General features: G+C 47.9%; 2 protein-coding genes across 3 annotated transcripts in view; both read right to left on the minus strand.

Annotated features, from left to right (window-relative positions):
- LOC308580628 (uncharacterized protein) overlaps positions 1–21,907 on the minus strand; it is a 114,960-nt gene that overhangs the window by 29,333 nt on the left and 63,720 nt on the right. The window contains exon 2 of the mRNA XM_081182560.1: positions 3,173–3,346. Coding sequence (XP_081038686.1) covers positions 3,173–3,305 — 133 coding nt within the window. The 5' untranslated portion in view covers positions 3,306–3,346. The remainder of the gene's footprint in view (positions 1–3,172; positions 3,347–21,907) is intronic.
- The window catches only part of LOC308580582 (uncharacterized protein), a 28,883-nt gene continuing 19,836 nt past the window's right edge, over positions 12,861–21,907 (minus strand). The window contains exons 2-3 of one of the 2 annotated variants that reach the window (XM_081182439.1): positions 19,253–19,426; positions 12,861–14,628 (exon numbers count right to left, since the gene is read on the minus strand). In XM_081182439.1, coding sequence (XP_081038565.1) covers positions 13,007–14,628; positions 19,253–19,426 — 1,796 coding nt within the window. In that variant the 3' untranslated portion in view covers positions 12,861–13,006. The remainder of the gene's footprint in view (positions 14,629–19,252; positions 19,427–21,907) is intronic. The other variant, XM_081182440.1, reaches the window with a different exon arrangement.

Raw genomic sequence — 21,907 nt, forward strand, 5'->3', positions numbered from 1 at the left:
TGGCGTCTGCTTCACCACTTGCCCCCCTAGCAGCTCCCTGCCATCCACCGTGACCACCTGCAGGGGCAGCGTGGCCGGCAGCAACTGTATAGCGTGCCGGTCTACAAAGTCCTGCCCTATAAAGTCCGCATTGCTTCCCGAGTCAATGGTGAGCGGCACGTCCATGGTGATTCCATTGGGCAGCTGGAGCGATGCGGTGAGCCTCACTACTGGTTTGGGCGGGAGGGGGTCCATGGGCTGTGAAATCTCCGGGGACTTCTTTACTGACACGTCTGGCTGGGCCCCATTGCCTCTTCCTCCAGCCAGACATCGTCGCTTCCCTGCTGTGGTCCTCCTTGTTGCGTTGCTGCAGTTACCATTGCTGAGGCTGCAGTGTGCTTGTGGAGCCTCCGGGGACACTCTTTCGCCATATGCCCTGGCTCCTCGCAGATGTAACACTTCCTGTTCCCTCTAGGAGGCTTCGCTTTCACTGTTGTCGGTGCTAGGGCTCTGGCTGCTGATTGAGCCCTTGCACTTCCAACCTCCATAGGTTCCCCACCTCCTCCTTGTGGAGGCATGGATTGCGCACGCGCTGCTTCTCTGGGAAGGAAGGAGGAGCCCCTGGCTGGTTCGCGCCCTCCACGCCCTTCGTCCCTGCTCCACGGACGTTCTTCCAGCCGCACCCCCACGGCTAGCGCCCTCTGAACGATCTCCTGCGTGGTCCGGGGTCTCTCCCCCCTCGCAATTTCATCTTTAACAGAGCCGTGCAATCCCTCCCAAAACAGGTCTCTTACAGGAGCCGAATCCCTGTCCCATTCCAGAGCACTGACCAAAGCGAAAAAGCGGGCATGATACTGCCTTACGCTGGCCCTTCCTTGTCTCAGTCCATGTATCTGCTGCCGAGCAAGATCCACGTCAATGCTTGATAAGAAACACCCATCCATCGCTTTAATAAAGGCATCCGCATTTTGGAGCGCCGGATCCTTATCCCTCCACAAATTGCGCAGCCATGCTTTAGCTTCCCCATGCAAATGGGACATGATGAACCCCACTTTCTCTTGCTCATCTCTAAAGTCTTTTTCAGCAGTTCCAGTGCGCACATTACATCTGCTCTAAAGTTGGGGTACTGCTGCAGGTTCCCATCGAAGTGAGAGACCAGCCCGCCTGTTCGTCTCGCCAACCCAATTCCCTCCTGTTTGGGTGTCAGTTGCCCGTGCTTCGTAAGCATGTCCAACCTGACCTGGAGATCCCTGCAGGCGGCAGCTGCCTCCTCCTCTCTCTTCCTGGATGCGAGAGCCTCGGCATTCAGTTGTGACACTGCTTTTCTGAGTTCCTCTATCTGCTGCTCAGCCGTCATGTTGTCTGCCGTTTGTGAGCTAGCTAGTAGGCACCTGCTTCTCTCCTCTCCTCGAGGCTGTAGATGCCCACAATTTTGGGGGACGGAGCTTACTGTCAGAGCTGCTTCAAGATCCTAGCTCACAGAGGATCACGCCAGCCAGCGGTCATTAAGTAAAAGTCTTTATTGAGTTACAGTTTCCATTCTCAAGCTGCTACGTGCAACTCTACGTCTAATGGCTAGATCAGCGAAGCTCCGTCTGAGTCTCCGCCCCTTGTGCACCAACTTAATATCCTAGCCCTGCTCCACCTTTTCCGCCTGACTGCTCTCCTCTGGGTCCCTCTGCCCCCCGGGGTCTCCTCCCTCCGGGATTCCTCTGACGCCGACCCCCCGGAACTCCCTGTCTCCTTGCGCCGGGCTTTAGGACCTGGCTCCCTCTCCTGGCTGCCTACTGCGTCACTTTCCTGTGCATTTGAACTTGGCGCGCGCGCCCAACCTTCCACTTTCCGTCTGACCGTTTCTTCGCTCCTCGATGGAGGTGTGGCCACTCCTGACTCGTGCCCTCCCCCCTGTTGCGAGCTGCCAGCGCTTGATCTCTGGCGCTCTTCCTCTTCCCTGCTCTCTGGCTGTGACGCTGGTCCCGATTTCCAACTGCTCCCCTCGGAGTCCCCTCTGGCTCTATCTTCCTGGGGTGTCCCCCTAGGCTCCCCCCTTGCCCTGACCACTGGTGCTCCTTTCTGTGAATCTTCTGATTCACTGGAAAGGCTCGGAGATCTCGGGTCGTCGTCATCACTCATCTTTTCTTCTGCCTCCTCCCCCTCGCTCTCTGTTTCCTCCCTTGCCCTTGCCTCTGCTCCTGAACCCCTGACAGTATGTTACAGATATTCTTGCAAATAGATTCTGCTAGTTTTGAGATATACAAATGACATGAGAAGACCCAGTCTACATCAGGGGTTGGCAAGCTTTACCTCGCCTGGGCTGGCTCACTCTCACGGAGATCGCTCCGTGGGCAGGATCACGTGTGTACACACAGGACTCACCGAGCGGACGGCTCAGGGGCAGCTGAAATGACCCCCGTGAGTTGCTTGTGGCCCATGAGCCATAGATTGCTGACCCCCGGTCTCCATATTTCATCATTTAGTGGTCCTATGATCCTTGTTTTTAAAAGCAAATAAAAGTTATTCCAAAAAGAAAAGAAAAAGGCAACACACGGAGGATGCAGGATTAGGATTCAGTTCCAGAAATTTGTGTACAGAAGTCTGATCCATGGAAAATGTTTAAAAGAAGTAACCTTAAGCCTAAACAGCATACAGCTTATAACTTGAATCCGTATTCATGTTAACAGAAAAAAACAACAGCACTGTTTGTTCTATTTCAGTGGAAGAAGAACCAAAACTCCTTGTTGACATCTGTTATTATAAAGTTTGTTTGCAACCTGTTTTCCCAAAGAAAACCCACGGTCGCTCGTGATTCATACTCCATTGGGGATTTCGCCTGAGGGAAAGGGAAGCAGAGAGCTGGCCCAGCAGTGCCAGGGAGAGAAAGTGACGTGGCATCATTGCAGCTTCCGATCGGCTCTTCCCATTGCAAGAGCCAATCAAAAGTCATGCCTCGGACGTTGAACCGACTTCCAGAACGGATTCTGTTCGATTTCTGAGGTTCAGCTGTATTCCTAACTCAAAATGCCTGCAGATTACAAAGGCGCAGGCAGGAAGCAGGTGGGGGAGCCCGAAAAGGTGCTCCCCTTCTCCATCTCCATCCGCCTGCCTGCCTCCTCCCACCCCCAAGCTGAGCAAGCCCTGATACCTCTCTGGCTCCGTCCATCCAGGTCCCCATCTCCACTCCCCTGGGACTCACCAGATCTCTTGGAGGTCCCTGGGAGGGAACGCTCAGAGGTTGTGGGGAGGGATGCAGGAGACAACCTGACCAGGTCAACCGTCCATCTTCCTCCTTCCATCCTCACTAGCTTTGCAGGATCCATCTCTTTCATCCTTCCTCAGGAGTCAAGGAGCCAAAACAAGCTGCAGGGTCCTGGGAGAGAGGAAGAAGCAAAGGGAGCCTCAGAGGCCCTGCAGGTATTCTCCTGCCCTAGGTATTCTCCTGCCCCTGGAGAAGCACAAATGGGGCAGCCCCTTCCCAACAGAAGCCCCATTTCTAAACATCTACAGTCATTCCAATTTCCACTGTTTGCTCCTCACTCCACTTCGTAAGGCTGGCACGGTCTGCATAGTAGTGACCTGAGAATAGATCGCTTTGAACTCAGTGGGGATAATTGACAGAACTTGGTACCAAAACCAGTCCCCTGTCCTGTCCCCAAGCCTGAAACCTGCAACCCCAGAGCATGGGCAGAAAAGAGCAGAGTAGATATTACATGTAGCTGCCCCCATGCCATTCTAGGTGCTTTCTATGGAGAGCCCTGTTCACAATCTTTGAGCTCTCTCATCACAAGCCAGGCAGATGGTGTAGCCGTATCCGCCTCTGTCAAGTGTTGCAAGGGGACCAAATCTATACGTGGAAGCAGAGGAGCCGGTGATGCCACATTTTTTAAATATCAGGAAACTAATACACCCCTCCTCCTTAGATATCGTCTGTGCTTATACACCATCTTCACAAGTCTCCAGTCCCAAAATGTGGCCCCCACCCTGGCATGGAAGCCATCAAAATATAGATCTTCCACATGTCCTAAATCTCTTCTGTTCTTAAGACACCAGGCATGTATACCCTTTAAAAAAAACTCCTGAGGTGAGCTTTACACTCCTCTTGTGACAAGATTCCCAAAGTCTTAGGGTAGCTTGAGAGAACTAGTCTATTTTGAGATAACACCAATTTCCATTTCTTGTTTATCAAAACCCACAGACCCTCTGCTAGATTTTCTCCCAGAAGGTTTTACAAGTACCTATCAGGATAGTTGGGAAAGATGGAGGGCACAAGGAGAAGGGGACGACAGAGAATGAGATGGTTGGATGGTGTTCTTGAAGCTACTAGCATGAGTTTGATCAAACTGCGGGAGGCAGTGGAGGACAGAAGTGCCTGGCGTGCTCTGGTCCATGGGGTCACGAAGAGTCGGACACAACTAAACGACTAAACAACAACAACATCAGGATAGTAAGGATTTTATTACAGTCGGGGGAGGGGGAAGGATTTTATGTGTTCCATGTCCTCTGTTAGTAGCACAAGGCACCCAGTTATTGATAATCGCTCCTCATTTGTCCCAGGATGTTGGGAGAAGGAGTCTTTTATCCTTGCTTTAGCATTTCCTGAGAATACATCTAAAATCTGCTTTGACATTAGTTCGCCTACTTGTTTAGCCTGAATAGGGGAGAGACATGTGTTGTTGCATCTGGGACAGAGGAAGTGGTCCGGTTGTGACGCTGCAGATGCAGACGGGCTTTTCTTCTCCCTGTGCTCCCCCCATGTGCAAATCTTCCTGTCTGGCTGCAGCCTCTGTTCACAAAAGTGACTTACTCCTCAGTCTGAAGTGGGTTTATCTGCATGCCCCGTTTTTCTTGACCCAAAGCCCCCTCCCCAAAAAGGAAGGCAGCATCTGGATCCCAAGGAAGAACAGAGCTGCAGACCTCCTGCGAACTCACCCCCTCCCTGGCTTGGCAGAGAGGACAAGGGAGGACCCGTGTCGTGTAGTGGTAAAGAGCGGTGGACTCGTAATCTGGGGAACCGGGTTCGTGTCTCCGCTCCTCCACATGCAGCTGCTGGGTGACCTTGGGCCAGTCACACTTCTTGAAGTCTCTCAGCCCCACTCACTCCACAGAGTGTTTGTTGTGGGGGAGGAAGGGAAAGGAGAATGTGAGCCGCTTGGAGACTCCTGAAGGGGAGTGATAAAGTGGGATATCAAATCCAAACTCCTCCTCTTCTTCTCTCTTCTCCCCCCACCGTGCATGATCTGAACAGGGACCCCAATCTCCCCATTGCACTCTCGGGGGGAAAGAGAGAGGAGACTCACCGGATTCCAGGAGGGGCCCCAAGGAAGCTTTTGCAAAGGAGAGAGAAGAAAGCCACCCCCTCTCGGCTTGCAGGAAGGGATGTGGGAGGGAGGGAATTTAGCCATGGAGGACCTTGACCCCCCCTTCACTTCCTGTCCTCTCTAGGAATCCAGCTTTGCTCCTTTTAACCCTTGCAAAGCCGAGGGCACCCCCTCCCTCTCCGCAGTTTTCCTGCTTCTGCGCCTGCGCTCAAGGGGCTGCCCCCCCCCCCGTCTGTGCCAAGGACTCTGCCCCAAGGAGCCCACATCTGATCCAGACTAACCGAAAGAGAGACGGGGGTGGCCATGGGGGGGGGGGTTACCTTGGCTCTCCCCCTCCTCCAACATAGAGGCTCCTGAATCCCAAGGAAAGGCTGGGAGGGAGAAGAGGCTAAGAAATGGCTCCATCAAGACACCCCTCAAAAAAACACCCTCCCGATCAGCGAGTGGGGGGGAGAGAATGGAGGGGGGGGGGCTTCCCAGCCAGGAGATCCCTCCCCCTCCGGAAATAATCTCTGCTGCCCAGGAAGAGAGACAGATGAGGAAGTGTCCCACGCGAGGAATGAAACAGACACGCCATCCTGGGGGGGGGGGAGGTGTGGAAGCCCCCCCCCCGTAAAAGCACCACAGGCAGGAAAGGCGAAGCCCACTATTGGGGAGGGAGGGAGGGAGAGGGGCACATGCTGCTCACGGGGCAGCCCCCCCCCCACTCTGGGACTCTTCCCCCCTCCCAACTCCTTCCTTTCCCTGCCTTTCCTGTCAGAAAACCAGTTTATACTGGGCTCTCAGAACCACGTGACCCCATTTCTCACCCCAGAGCAGGACCAATCAGAAGCCTCTCCCTTTGAGAGCTGGCCAATCCCCTTTCAGATTCCCCTGGGCCTCGACCTCTCCTTCGCCCGCTTTCCTGAGGGAGTTTCCCCCCTGAGTTTCCCTCTTGGCTGCTCCCCCTCCCTGCTTCTCCTTCATTTCTCCTTCTCTTAATGCCCCCCCCTCAATGTCTGGGGAAGGGAAGAGTTTGGGGGCAGCTGCATCCCCCCCCATGGCCAAGCAGGCCCAGGAGGAACCCACGGAGGCAGCAGGGCCAGGAGATGGCGTTTCCCGCTCTTTTCTGAAAAAGGCGGGAACGCCATTTTGTTTCATCTGGAGGCCCCAGCTACTCGCAGAGACGTCATGGCTCCCTGTGGACCTCGGGGGTCCCACGCTCTCGGGGGTCTCTTCTCCCAGCGAAGGAGGGTGGCAGCTTCGGGGGCCAGCGCTCACGGGGCGTCCTCAGCCGCCTTCCTGCCATGATGGCTTTGCCTCCGCAGAACAGCCTTGCTCCTCGCCAGACCCCTTCTTGCTCCTCAGGGTCCCAGGAGCCCTTTCTGGGCGGACCTCGATTATTCTTCCCCCTCAGGCGGTAGTTCAACAGGAGAAGTCGCTTCCACTCCAGATCCCTGCAGGTCTCAGGGGGCCACTGGAACCCAGTGGGGAGACTGAGGGGAACTGGCTGAACTGGGGTCCTCCCAGTCCAGCCCAGAGAATAAAGAGAGGGAGCTCTCAGAAGAGGAAGCCATTGCGGAGAAGAACCAGACTTGGCTGCTCTCTGCTGAGGGTCTCCTGCCTTTCTTCCAAGGCTTTAAGGGGGCTGCCATGGCCAGAGAAAGAGGCAGGCCCCCCCACCCCGGGGGGCAGCCAGAGCTCTTCCTCTTGTCTTGGCTAAGCCTGCCTCAGTTTCCTTCCCCAAGGCCTTGGAGGAAACTTGAGGTGCGGAATGACAACCCCAAAAGGAGCTTAGGTTCCTGGCCAATGGGGAAAGTAACATTATATTGCATCTTTCCAGAGGAGTCCAGGCATTGCCTCCAAGGTCCAGGGACTGATCCGCCCTGGCTTCCTCCTCCTCAGAGGTCCCTCCTGGAGAAGGGGTCCCAGGTCTCTATGGGAGGAACGGGGAGAAGCGTCCCTGAGGCCTGCATTCGAGGCCAATGCTTTTGCCTTTTACGCCCCGGCCACCTTCCCTCTGGTGTTTATGTGAGCTCTAGAGATGGGATCACATACAGATCCTCCCCTTTAGGGATTCCTGCTCCTTCCTTGCCCAGGGAAGCAGGCTCTCTGGCATGTAGGGGGAGGTGGCGCACATTGATGCAAGCGGCACATTGATACACCAACCATATTCCAATTTCGAGAAACGTGTCTATAGATGTGTGAGTACAACAGTTGTGACTATGCCGCCCACCAGTTAGCTGCTGGCGTTTGACAAGAGTAGGTGTGTTTTAGTGCAGCCAAATGAAAAATTATGAGAAATGTAAAAGTGTTCCAACGCTGTTTTAAATTGTTAAGATTTAAAAAGACCAAAGGTAAGTTATTCCACCTAGTTATCAGGATTACATGTGATTTTTAAATAAATTCAGTGGTTTTATTAATAAGTGTTAATTTTTTGAAAATGTCTGTTTCGGGCACTTTGATACACTAAGACATGGGGCACATTGATACGTATAGAAGTGCCCTGCTAGTGTACAATTTTTGATGTTCCCAATCCTGAAAATAAAATTGTTGGAGATTTCCTACTCATTATATTTGAAAAGAAAAATACTGTTGTTTACTACATGGCCAAAATAATTTCTAAATATAATACAACCGATTTTCAAGTGTCATATCTCAGGGGAAAACCAGGATCTTGTATGTTGTTTTGCAGTTGCCAAAACCAAATTTATCAAAGGGCTCATCTCTTTATCCTTCATCTCTTTAAAGTGGTACATCGGGTTAAGAACTTAATTCGTTCTGGAGGTCCGTTCTTAACCTGAAACTGTTCTTAACCTGAAGCACCACTTTAGCTAATGGGGCCTCCTGCTGCTGCTGTGCCGCCGGAGCATTATTTCTGTTCTCATCCTGAAGCAAAGTTCTTAATCTGAGGTACTATTTCTGGGTTAGCGGATTCTGTACTCTGAAGCGTCTGTAACCTGAAGCGTATGTAACCCGAGGTACCACTGTATACTTTTTCTATTGACTTCAGTGGATATAATGTACAATAGAAGCTAAATGTTCAGTAATTATCTTATTTGTTATAAGCCTTTTGTTTAAATTACTATTTTTGACTACCTAATGTGAGTTCTTATACTTTCTAAAGTTTCTCCAAAGTTCTTTCTTAAATGGATGTGTTTGAGGAGAGATTAATATGTTTTGATGCTTTGTAAGAAAACCTGCCGTAAAGTCTATGATATATGTGAAACACTGTTAGTTTTGATACGTTATTTAGATTTTAAGTAACCAATTGTAAGGCTGATTATGATCTCTCACAATAAAAAGTTTTTTCATTAAATTTTTGTAAATACTTAACATTCTCATAAAATTTACACTTTGTATCAAAGTGCCACATCCAATGTATCAAAGTTCTCTGTAGGTGGGGCAGAATGATACAAAACCCATTTTTTACTCAAGTCGTCATATTCTCATTATCTTCTAACTATAATTGTTCTTTTGATTGCTATTATAATATTGATTAGTTATGCCATGCATAAAGCAAAAAAAATTATTATTTGACTCGTTTTTGTTACATAAAATACGAGATTGAATTTTTCTGCATCAGTCTGCCCCGCTCCCCCCTAAGGAAGGTTTTCCAATAATAATAATAATAATAATAATAATAATAATAATAATAATAATAATAATAATAATAATTTTTATTTATACCCCGCCTTCCCCAGCCAAGGCCGGACTTAGGGCGGCTAACAAGTAACAATAAAAACAAGTTGAATGAATACAACTTAAAAACAAGATTAAAATACATTAAAATATTGAAATATTAAAATGGAGCCTCATCACAGGAGGAGAAAGAAAAGGAAAAAAAGAGGGGGAAGGAATCAAATTGGCTCCAAGCCAAAGGCCAGGCGGAACAACTCTGTCTTACAGGCCCTGCGGAAAGAAATCAGATCCTGCAGGGCCCTGGTCTCATGAGGCAGAGCGTTCCACCAGGCCGGAGCCGGAGTTGAAAAGGCCCTGGCTCTGGTTGAAGCCAATCTAACTTCCTTAGGGCTTGGGACCACTAGGGTGTTGCTATTTATGGACCTTGAGGCTCTCCGTGGGGCAGACCGGGAGAGGCAGTCTCGTAGGTACAAACTTCTTCGGATGCTGCAGAGAGGAGTTCCACAGGGATCTGGAGGCAGAGGAAGCCCTCCCCAATGCTGGGATACTGTTCTGGTAGATCCCTATCAGGAATGGCACCCCCCTCCATCTAGTAAATACATATTTTTTTCTTACCATGAATTTCAGTTTACAGATGGGGGGGCGACATTCCACCCTCCTCTACTTTACTCCGCTTCAGTGCATTGCAGCATTTGTTGCCTCCAGTGGAGGCGTCTGTTGGTTTATACATTGACATGGGGAGCAACTTATGGGGCACTACCTTTGGCATGCTGTTTAGCCACCTGCTTTGTGTACGAGTGTCCTTTTTTTTAAATAAAATTTTTATTGGGTTTTCAAAATTTACACAAACACAGACAATACACAACACAGGCATACAAACACAAAGACAAACACATGTAATTTCAAATCCCTAATTTCTTAACCACTTTCCCTGACTTCCCCACACCTCCCCCTCCTGCATCCCAACTCCAATAGTTTACTCAGCAAGTTCTTATCTCCAACCTTTACCTTATTGATATTTTACTTAATTCTACTTAGTTAACCAAATTTAACTTATAAACCTCAATTAAACCAAAATACACATCCTTTACATATTTTTCTAAGGTCGACCCCATTTCCCTTCCACAAATTTCCCAATTTTCATATTATTTACAAAACAAAATAACAGAAAACAACATATAATTATACACCCTTTGGGTTCCAAAACTCTCACCCCCTCCCCTCCCGGTTTTGATCCCCAAAAAATGTCCATCAGTCCATCAACTATCAGCCTGGAGATCTCACATCCGAGGCCCTCAAATCTCTCTCAGTCCCTCTCTGTCAAATTCTTTGTATCTCCTCAACAGGCTCTCTCACGGATCATTCCCGGGTCTCGGGGGGTTGCACTTCAGCTCTTAAAGTCAGTTCTTATCCTCCAGCAAAGTTACTTATATTGCCAAATCGTAGAATTAATAACTTTTCTCCCGTAAAGAGAAGGATGTTCTCTCAACCTTAGTTATCAGTTCTTGCTTTAATTTATCTACAGGAGGGGGAGACGGACTTCCTTTTAGCACCTCCCCCGATCGTGCCCAATTCAAAAAATATGATTTTTAATTCCGATTTCCGTATTACTCACGGGTTGTTACTTTTAGAGTCCAAATGTTCCAAGGAAGAAGTCAGCGCTCTCCGGTCATGGCTTGCGGCTTCACTCAGCAGAAGAAGCGGTCTACTCACAGTACCACGCCACTCTCTGTCCCCCGCTCCGAAGCCTTTAAAAAGGCTTCTTTGCAGGTCGGGGGGGCGCAAATGGTGCCCGCCAAGTCACTAACTCCCCAGGCTTCAGCGCCTGTGGTTTCTGAGGGTCCCCGCGTCGCCAAGACCCGTCTTCTACTGAGCCGATTCCCTCCAGAGCTCGGAGGGAATCCGCCATTCCCTTTCGCGCTAACCCGGAAGTCCCGTGAAGCAAGCCTCTTCAGAGACGGAAGAGAAAAAGCAGATAGACTGTGAGTACAGCGGCTGCCGAAAAGTGAAAGTAGGCTGCCTGGAACGTTTGTGCAGCTGCCAAGTAGCTTGAACAGAGAAGCTTTGATTTACTGTTTAGGGAAGCTTTTAATGTTTGATGTATCACAGTATTTTAATATTCTTTTGGAAGCCGCCCAGAGTGGCTGGGGAAACCCAGCCAGATGGGCGGGGTATAAATAAATTATTATTATTATTATTATTATTATTATTATTATTATTATTATGACTGCTTCTGAGTGTTCTTGTTTCCGTTTAATCTCTGGGGCAGAGAATGAGCAGGAACGGATCCCATTCCCTAGGTTTCCATGGAGGGAACTGGGAGGAAGAAGTCCCATCCCCTGAGTTAGGGAAATGGGGGAGGTAAAGGACAAAAGTGGTAAGGACCTAGCAGAAGCAGAAGACATCAAGAAGAGATGGAAAGAATACACAGAGGAAATATTCCAGAAAGATATGGATGTCTCATACACCCCGGAGTAGTGTGGTTGCTGACCTTCAGCCAGACATCCGGGAGAGTGAAGTCAAATGGGCCTTAGAAAGCACTGCTAATAACAAGGCCAGTGGAAGTGATGGTATTCCAGTTGAACTATTAAAAGTTTTAAAAGATGATGCTGTTAAAGTGCTAGTTTGGAAAACTCAGCAGTGGCCAGAGGATTGGAGAAGATCAGTCTACATCCCAATCCCAAAGAAGGGCAGTGCCAAAGAACGCTCCAACTACTGCACAATTGTGCTCATTTCACATTCTAGCAAGGTTATGCTTAAGGCAGGCTCAAGCAGTATGTGGACCGAGAACTCCCAGAAGTGCAAGCTGGATTTAGAAGAGGCAGAGGAACCAGAGACCAAATTGCAAAAATGTGCTGGATTATGGAGAAAGCTAGAGAGTTCCAGAAAGACATGTACTTCTGCTTCATTGACTATGCAAAAGCCTTTAACTATGTTGACCACAGCAAACTATGGCAAGTTCTTAAAGAAATGGGAGTGCCTGATCACCTCATCTGCCTCCTGAGAAATCTCTACGTGGGACAAGAAGCTACAGTTAGAACTGGATATGAAACAACTGATTGGTTCAAATTTGGGAAAGGAATACGACAAGGCTGTATATTGTCTCCCTGCTTATTTAACTTATACGCAGAATTCATCATGCGAAAGGCTGGACTGGATGAATCCCTAGCTGGAATTAAGACTGCCGGAAGAAATATCAACAACCTCAGATATGCAGATGACACAACCTTGATGGCAGAAAGTGAGGAGGAATTAAAGAACCTTTTAATGAGGGTGGAAGAGGAGAGTGCAAAATATGGTCTGAAGCTCAACATCAAAAAAACGAAGATCATGGCCACTGGTCCCATCACCTCCTGGCAAATAGAAGGGGAAGAAACGGAGGCAGTGAGAGATTTTACTTCCTTTCTGATCACTGCAGATGGTGACGACAGTAGTCACGAAATTAAAAGACGCCTGCTTCTTGGAGGAAAGCAATGACATTGGAGGAAAGCAATGACAAACCTAGACAGCATCTTAAAAAGCAGAGACATCACCTTGCCAACAAAGGAACATATAGTTAAAGCTGTGGTTTTCCCAGTACTGATGTATGGAAGTAAGAGCTGGACCATCAAGAAGGCTGATCGCCGAAGAATTGATGCTTTTGAATTATGGTGCTGGAGGAGACTCTTGAGAGTCCCATGGACTGCAAGAAGATCAAACCTCTCCATTCTTAAGGAAATCAGCCCTGAGTGCTCACTGGAAGGACAGATCCTGAAGCTGCAAGACTTTGGCCACCTCATGAGAAGAGAAGACTCCCTGGAAAAGACCCTGATGTTGGGAAAGATGGAGGGCACAAGGAGAAGGGGACAACAGAGGACGAGGTGGTTGGACAGTGTTCTTGAAGCTACCAACATGAGTTTGGGGTCATGAAGAATCGGACACGACTAAAAAACTAAACAACAATATTTGATTTTTTATCATGTTTTCAATAGTCTGTTGGGAGCTGACCAGCGTTAAGAACTTTTCAAATTTTCTTTTGATTATGGCAGACCAACACAGCTACCTACCTGTATCTGTTATTATTATTAGTTCTTTAAACATTCTAAGCACTATTAGGGTTTCTCCTCTTCATGAATTCTTTGATGGGAAGTGAGATAATCCTTCCGAATGAAGCTCTTTCCACATTCCAAGCATTGATAGGGTTTCTCCCCTTTATGAATTCTTTGATGGGAGGTGAGAGCATCCTTCCGACTGAAGCTCTTTCTACATTCCAAGCATTGATAGGGATTCTCCCCTGTATGAATATTTTGATGGAAGGTGAAACTAATCTTCCATCTGAAGCTCTTTCCACATTCCAAGCACTGATAGGGTTTCTCCCCTTTATGAATTCTTTGATGGGAAGTAAGACTATCCCTCCGACTAAAGCTCTTTCTACATTCCAAGCATTGATAGGGTTTCTCCCCAGTATGAATTCTTTGATGGGAAGTGAGTTTACTCTTATCACGAAAGCTCTTTCCACATTCCAAGCATTGATAGGGTTTCTGACCTGTATGAGTTTTTTGATGGCTCAGGAGATGGGCCCTTTGGGTGAAGCTCTTTCCACATTCCAAGCATTGATAGGGTTTCTCCCCTGTATGAATTCTTCGATGAGCAGCAAGTTTTCCCGTCTCACGAAAGCTCTTTCCACATTCCTGGCACTGATAGGGTTTCTCACCTGTATGAATCCTTTGATGGATGTTGAGTTCCTGGCTGTGACTGAAGCTCTTTCCACATTGGAAGCATTTATATGGTTTCTGACCTGTATGAATTCTTTGATGGGAGGTGAGATTACTCTTCTGAATGAAGCTCTTTCCACATTCATGGCACTGAAAAGGTTTCTCCCCTGTATGAATTCTTTGATGGGAAGTAAGACTAGTCCTAAAATTGAAGCTCTTTCCGCATTCCAAGCACTGATAGGGTTTCTCCCCTGTATGAATTCTTTGATGGGAAGTGAGAATTTGGCGGTTACTGAAGCTCTTTCCACATTCCAAGCACTGATAGGGTTTCTCCCCTGTATGAATTCTTTGATGGTAAGTGAGACCGTTCCTCTGTCTGAAGCTCTTTCCACATTCCAGGCACTGATAGGGTTTCTCCCCTGTATGACTTATTAGATGGGAAGTGAGGCTGTGGCTCTGACTGAAGCTCTTTCCACATTCCAAGCACTGATAAGGCTTCTCCCCTGTATGAATTCTTTGATGGGAAGTGAGCTCTGAGCTCAGTCTGAATCTCTTTCCACATTCCAAGCACTGATAGGGTTTCTCCCCTGTATGAATTCTGTGATGGGAAGTGAGCTCTGAGCTCTGTCTGAATCTCTTTCCACATTCCAAGCACTTATAGGGTGTCTCCCCTGTATGAAGCCTTTGATGGGTTGTCAGATTGCTCCTCTGACTGAAGCACTTTCCACACTGCAAACATTGATAGGGTTTCTCTCCTGTATGAATTCTTTGATGGGAAATGAGAGAATCCTTCCGACTGAAGCTCTTTCCACATTCCAAGCACTGATACAATTTCTCTCCACTGTGAGTTCTTTCGTGTGACGTAAGGCTATCCCTCTGGATGAAGCTGTTTCCTTGATGGGAGGTGGACTGGGAGCTCTGGCGGATGTTCTCTCCACACCCTGAATATTTATTTGACTTCTCCGCTATGTGGATTCTGTTGTGGTCCCCTTTGTTCTTCCCTTCCAATTCATCACCATCTGCAATGAAGAGAGAAGCTAATTAGAGCCTCAGGAAGATTATTCCCCAGATTATTGAACGATGTTAATGAATTAAAAAAATTCCTTCCAGTAGCACCTTAGAGATCACCTAAGTTTGTTATTGGTATGCCCTTTTGTGTGCATGCACACTTCTTCAGATACACTGACACCGAAGTCACCAGACCCTTATATATAGTGAGAGGGTGGGGAGGGGTATTACTCAGAAGGGTGGTGGGAATGGGTGATTGTCTGATAGGTGTGGTAAATCTGTTGAAGACTGTTAAAGACTGCAATTGGCCTTACAGGAAAAAGCAAGGGGTGAGATGGCTAAAAATAGCTACATATACCACGTATAATGAGATAAGAATCCAATGTCTCTATTCAGACCAAGTCTCTCCAGGGTTTTTTGGTAATAAGTTGCAATTCAGCAACTTCTTTTTCCAGTCTATTTCTGAAATTCTTTTGTAATAAGACAGCTACTTTGAGATCTTGTTTAGAATGTCCTGGGAGACTGAAGTGTTCTCCTACTGGTTTCTCTGTCTTGTGATTCCTGATATCAGATTTATGTCCATTTATCCTTTGGCGTAGAGCTTGGCCTGTTTGTCCAATATAGAGAGCTGAAGGGCACTTTTGGCATTTGATGGCATACATAATGTTAGAAGATGAGCAATTAAATAGTCCTGAGATGGTATTTTTGATGTTGTTGAGGCCAGTAATTAAGAATGTTAATGAATGCTTGTGATAGAGGAAGAACTGAATATAATTAGTTATGAGGCCTTACTATTATTTCTACTACCTTTGCCCGTAGGCATTCCCTCCATAACATGCACAGACTTTTTAGGAGAAAAAAAGAGTGTTATGGTGCAAAAAAGACGGTAATACAGAATCATATTAATAGCAACCACCAGGTTAGAGTTCTATGAAGATTACAGAAGGAGAGAGGGGGTCAGACTGTGCCCTGGCCAAAGGCCTGGTGGAACAGCTCTGTCTTGCAGGCCCTGAGGAAAGATGTCAAGTCCCGCAGGGCCCTAGTCTCTTGTGACAGAGCATTCCACCAGATTGGGGCCACTGCCAAAAGAGCCCTGGCTCTGGTTGAGGCCAGCCTAACCTCCCTGTGGCCCGGGACCTCCAATATGTTTTTGTTTGAAGACCGTAAGGTCCTCCGTGGAACATACCAGGAGAGGCGGTCTCATAGGTATGAGGTCCTAGGCTGTATAGGGCTTTAAAGGTTAAAACCCGCACCTTAAACCTGACCCTGTACTCCAGCGGGAGCCAGTGCAGCTGGTATAGCACTGGGTGAATGTGATCCTGCTGGGAGGACCCCGTAAGGAGTCTGTCACGGGGCTGCCAGGGAATGCCCCAGAGCTGAGGGAGGGGGAAGAACAAGAGCCGTTAGAAAAGACAGGAGAGGGAGAGGAGGACAAGTAAGCAGAAGGAACTCAAGCGGCGAGGATGCCTCCGGATGCTGGAGACCATCAACACCACTCAACCAGTTCAGAGGGAGGACAGAGAGAGAGTCAATGTCCACTCCTTCAGCACAGGACAGAAGGGGGTTAAAATGTAGGGAACAAAGGAGGCGCTTTGGGCTTCCCAAGCTCCTCTGCTGGAGGAGGAGCCAAAAGCTCCCACTGCCTGGATCTGCTACCAAGGATTCAAATGCATGAAGCTATGTCCTGTACCGTGTAAATATGTATGTAAATAAAGACTGTAAATATATCTCTGAGTGAGCAGAGGTATTTCTTGTGAAAGGCTTCCAGACCCACCACAGAGTCCTGCCACGGCATTCTGCATCTGCTGGAGTTTCTGGGTCAGTCTCAAGGGCATCCCCACGTAGAGTGAGTTACAATAATCAAGCCTGGAGGTGACTGTCGCGTGGATCACAGTGGCTAGGTCAGGGCGAGAGAAGTAAGGAGCCAACTGCTCAGCTTTTCATCTCCATCAAAAAAGCGAAGGATCATCACACAGAGCAGGGCTCAGGAAGGTTTACCTTGCCTGGGTCGGTTCAGCCCTGCAAAGATCCCGCCATGGTCTGGATCGCTCATGTGTCTGCGTCTGATTTCCGGCACCACGGAAGCGAGTCCCCGCTCTGGACTGGTTTAGTGCAGCAGGCGGGGACTCGCTGAGCGGGCGGCTTGGTTCGGGGGTGGCTTGTGGCCTGTTTAAACGACCCCCCCCCATGGGCTGCAGGTTGTCGACCCCTGACAGAGGTATGTATGGAATTTCAAAACTGATTTTATGATCCAACAGGGAGTTTTACTGAGAGGGTCCATGATCCTACAATTCTCCTCCTTTACTTCCTTATGCAGAGCTCTTTGGACAGGATCCATGCCTTCTCTGTGAAACCTACACGCCATCAGCAGTTGCCTCACTCTGATTGGTCTAAATTTAAATTTATAAATAAATCACTTTCTTCAGTTTGAACCCCCCTCCCGTGTTCATGAGGAGACCAACTCTGTATTGTTTCATTGGTAACAGAAGAGGAAAAGTGACTATAACTCACATTTCATCTAACCACAATGGCCACAAGAGCTCCTGACTAGGCATTCAGCTATGCAATGTTGAATGCTCTCTGTTCTCTCCTGTTTCCTCATTTTTTGTTCCAGTTTAAAACATTTCATGAACCCAGAACTCACACACTGACCACTAATGATGAATCGTATGTTACAGATATTCCTGAAAATAGATTCTGCTAGTTTTGAGATATACAAATGACATGAGAAGACCCGGTCTACATCAGGGGTTGGCAAGCTTTACCTCGCCTGGGCTGGCTCACTCTCACGGAGATCGCTCTGTGGGCAAGATCAAGTGTGTACACACAGGACTCACCGAGCGGACGGCTCAGGGGCAGCTGAAATGACCCCCATGAGTCGCTTGTGGCCCATGAGCCATAGATTGCTGACCCCCGGTCTACATATTTCATCATTTAGTGGTCCTATGATCCTTGTTTTTAAAAGCAAATAAAAGTTATTCCAAAAAGAAAGAAAAAGGCAACACACGGAGGATGCAGGATTAGGATTCAGTTCCAGAAATTTGTGTACAGAAGTCTGATCCATGGAAAATGTGTAAAAGGAAGTAACCTTAAACCTAAACAGCATACAGTTTATATAATCCGTATTCAACTTAATAGAAAAAACGACTGTTTGTTCCACTGTTTGTTCCATTTCAGTGGAGGAATAAGAACCAAAATTTCTTGCTGAAAAGTTTGTTTGCAACCTGTTTTCCCAAAGAAAACCCACTGTCGCTCATGATTCATACTCCATTGGGGGAAAATCAAAATTAGAAACAAAACTGTTAGAACCTAAAACTAAGACTTTGTCAAGGATGTATAACTTGCTGCTGAAATGGAATACTCAGGATGAAACGGTCAAATCTGCTATGATTAAATGGGCACAAGATGTTGGACATAACATAATGATGGCTGACTGGGAACAGTTGTGGACCACAGGTATGAAATTTACGGCATGTAATGCCCTAAGAAAGAATTTTATGAAAATGATATTCAGGTGGTACATGACACCAGTCAAACTTGCAAAAATCTATCATTTGCCCGATAATAAATGTTGGAAATGTAAGGAAACTGAAGGTACATTCTTTCACCTTTGGTGGACATGCCCAAGGGTTAAGGCTTTCTAGGAGATGATTTATAATGAAATGAAAAAGGTATTTAAATATACCTTCCTGAAGAAACCAGAGGCCTTTCTCCTGGGCATGGTCAGCCAATTGGTGCCAAAGAAGGACAGAACTTCCTTTATGTATGCCACAACAGCAGCAAAAATACTCATCACAAAGTACTGGAAGACACAAGATCTACCCACCTTGGAAGAATGGCAGATGAAGGTGATGGACTATATGGAACTGGCAGAAATGACTGGCAGAATCCGAGACCAGGGAGAAGAGTCGGTGGAAGAAGATTGGAAAAAGTTTAAAGACTATTTACGGAAATACTGTAAAATTAATGAATGTTAGAATGATGTTGGATTGAAACTAAGTGGTCTTCAGCTGTCATGCTATAAGAGAATATGAGAAAATGGGTATTAATAGGTAAAAAAAAAAATTCTTATAATATTTAAAAATTGAAGATTAAGATGAATAAAAAGGGGAGGGATTTGCTGAAATAATAATTTGAACTGGAATACATAGAAGGAAGGCGTGAGGAGGTCCGGGAAATAAGCAAATGAAAAATATGTTATGACAGAATTTTTTTTTTTAAACTATTTTTACTTTGCATTTTTCTTTTTTGTATTTTTGTCTTTTCTTTTTTACTTTGTATTTTTTTTGTATTTTTGTCTTCTCTTTTTTTACTTTGTAATTTCTTGAAAATTTTAATAAATATCTTTTTTAAAAAAAACAATTGCAAGAGCCAATCAAAAGTCGTGCCTCGGAAGTCGAAGAGGCTTCAAGAAGGCATTCTGTTCGACTTCTGAGGTTCAACTGTATTCCTAGCTCAAAATGCCTGCAGATTACAAAGGCGCAGGCAGGAAGCAGGTGGAGGAGCCCAAAAAAGTGCTCCCCTTCTCCATCTCCATCCGCCTGCCTGCCTCCCCCTACCCCCAAACTGAGCAAAACCCAATACCTCTCCGGCTCCTTCCATCCACGTCCCCAGCTCCACTCCCTTGGGACTCACCAGATCTCTCGGAGGTCCCTGGGAGGGAACGCTCAGAGGTTGTGGGGAGGGATGCAGGAGACAACCTGACCAGGTCAACCGTCCATCTTCCTCCTTCCATCCTCACTAGCTTTGCAGGATCCGTCTCTTTCATCCTTCCTGAGGAGTCAAGGAGCCAAAACAAGCTGGAGGGTCCTGGGTGAGAGGAAGAAGCAAAGGGAGCCTCAGAGGCCCTGCAGGAATTCTCCTGCCCTAGATATTCTCCTGCCCCTGGAGAAGCACAAATGGGGCAGCCCCTTCTCAACATTTCTAAACATCTCCAGTGATTCCAATTTCCTCTGTTTGCTCCTCACTCCACTTCGTAAGGCTGGCATGGTCTGCACAGTAGTGACCTGAGAGTAGATTCCCTTTGAACTCAGTGGGGATAATTGACAGAACTTGGTGCAAAAACCAGTCACCATCCTGTCCCCAAGCCTGAAAACTGCAACCCCAGAGCATGGGCAGAAAAGAGCAGAGTAGATATTACATGTAGGTGCCCCCATGCTAGGTGCTTCGTATGGAGAGCCCTGTTCACAATCTTTGAGCTCTCTCATCTCAAGCCAGGCAGATGGTGTAGCCGTATCCGCCTCTGTCAGGGGTTGCATGGGGTCCAAATCTATACGTGGAAGCAGAGGAGCCGATGCCACATTTTTTAAATATCAGGAAACTAATACACCCCTCCTCCTTAGATATCGTCTGTGCTTATACACCATCTTCACAAGTCTCCAGTCCCAAAATGTGACCCCCACCCTGGCATGGAAGCCATCAAAATATAGATCTTCCACGTGTCCTAAATCTCTTCTGTTCTTAAGACACCAGGCATGTAGACCCTTTAAAAAAACTCCTGAGGTGAGCTTTGCACTCCTCTTCTGACAAGATTCCCAAAGGCGTAGGGTAGCTTGACAGAACTAGTCTATTTTGAGATAACACCAATTTCCATTTCTTGTTTATCAAAACCCACAGACCCTCCGCTAGATTTTCTCCCAGAAGGCTTTACAAGTACCTATCAGGATAGTAAGGATTTTATCACAGTCAGGGGGGGAAGGGATTTTATGCATTCCATGTCCTCTGTTAGTAGCACAAGGCACCCAGTTATTGATAATCGCTCATTTGTCCCAGGATGTTGGGAGAAGGAGTCTTTTATCCTTGCTTTAGCATTTCCTGAGAATACATCTGAAATTTGCTTTGACATTAGTTTGTCTACTTGTTTAGCCTGAATAGGGGAGAGACATGTGTTGTTGCATCTGGGACAGAGGAAGTGGTCCGGTTGTGACGCTGCAGATGCAGACGGGCTTTTCTTCTCCCTGTGCTCCCCCCATGTGCAAATGTTCCCTTCTGGCTGCAGCCTCTGTTCACAAATGTGACTTCTCAGTCTGAAGGGGGTTTATCTGCATGCCCCGTTTTTCTTGACCCAAAGCCCCCTCCCCAAAAAGGAAGGCAGCATCTGGATCCCAAGGAAGAAGAGAGCTGCAGACTTCCTGCGAACTCCTCCCCTCCCTGGCTTGGCAGAGAGGACAAGGGAGGACCAGTGTGGTGTGGTGGTTAAGAGCGGTAGTCACGTAATCTGGTGAACCGGGTTCGATTCCCTGCTCCTCCACATGCAGCTGCTGGGTGACCTTGAACTAGTCACACTTCTCTGAAGTCTCTCAGCCCCACTCACCTCACAGAGTGTTTGTTGTGGGGGAGGAAGGGAAAGGAGAATGTGAGCCGCTTGGAGACTCCTGAAGGGGAGTGATAAAGTGGGATATCAAATCCAAACTCCTCCTCTTCTTCTCTCTTCTCCCCCCACCGTGCATGATCTGAACAGGGACCCCAATCTCCCCATTGCACTCTCGGGGGAAAGAGAGAGGAGACTCACCGGATTCCAGGAGGGGCCCCAAGGAAGCTTTTGCAAAGGAGAAGAAAGCCACCTCCTCTCGGCTTGCAGGAAGGGATGTGGGAGGGAGGGAATTTAGCCATGGAGGACCTTGACCCCCCCTTCACTTCCTGTCCTCTCTAGGAATCCAGCTTTGCTCCTTTTAACCCTTGCAAAGCCGAGGGCACCCCCTCCCTCTCCGCAGTTTTCCTGCTTCTGCGCCTGCGCTCAAGGGGCTGCCCCCCCCCGTCTGTGCCAAGGACTCTGCCCCAAGGAGCCCACATCTGATCCAGACTAACCGAAAGAGAGACGGGGGTGGCCATGGGGGGGTTACCTTGGCTCTCCCCCTCCTCCAACATAGAGGCTCCTGAATCCCAAGGAAAGGCTGGGAGGGAGAAGAGGCTAAGAAATGGCTCCATCAAGACACCCCTCAAAAAAACAAAACACCCTCCCGATCAGCGAGTGGGGGGAAGAATGGGGGGGGGGCTTCCCAGCCAGGAGACCCCTCCCCCTCCGAAAAAAATCTCTGCAGCCCAGGAAGAGAGACAGATGAGGAAGTGTCCCACGCGAGGAACGAAACAGACACGCGAATCTGGGGGGGGGGGAGGTGTGGAAGCCCCCCCCCCCGTAAAAGCACCACAGGCAGGAAAGGCGAAGCCCACTATTGGGGAGGGAGAGAGAGGGGCACATGCTGCTCACGGGGCAGCCCCCCCCCACTCTGGGACTCTTCCCCCCCTCCCAACTCCATCCCTTCCCTGCGTTTCCTGTCAGAAAACCAGTTT

The sequence above is a fragment of the Podarcis bocagei genome (assembly GCF_964188305.1).
Source record: "Podarcis bocagei genome assembly, chromosome: 2".
NCBI lineage: Eukaryota > Metazoa > Chordata > Lepidosauria > Squamata > Lacertidae > Podarcis > Podarcis bocagei.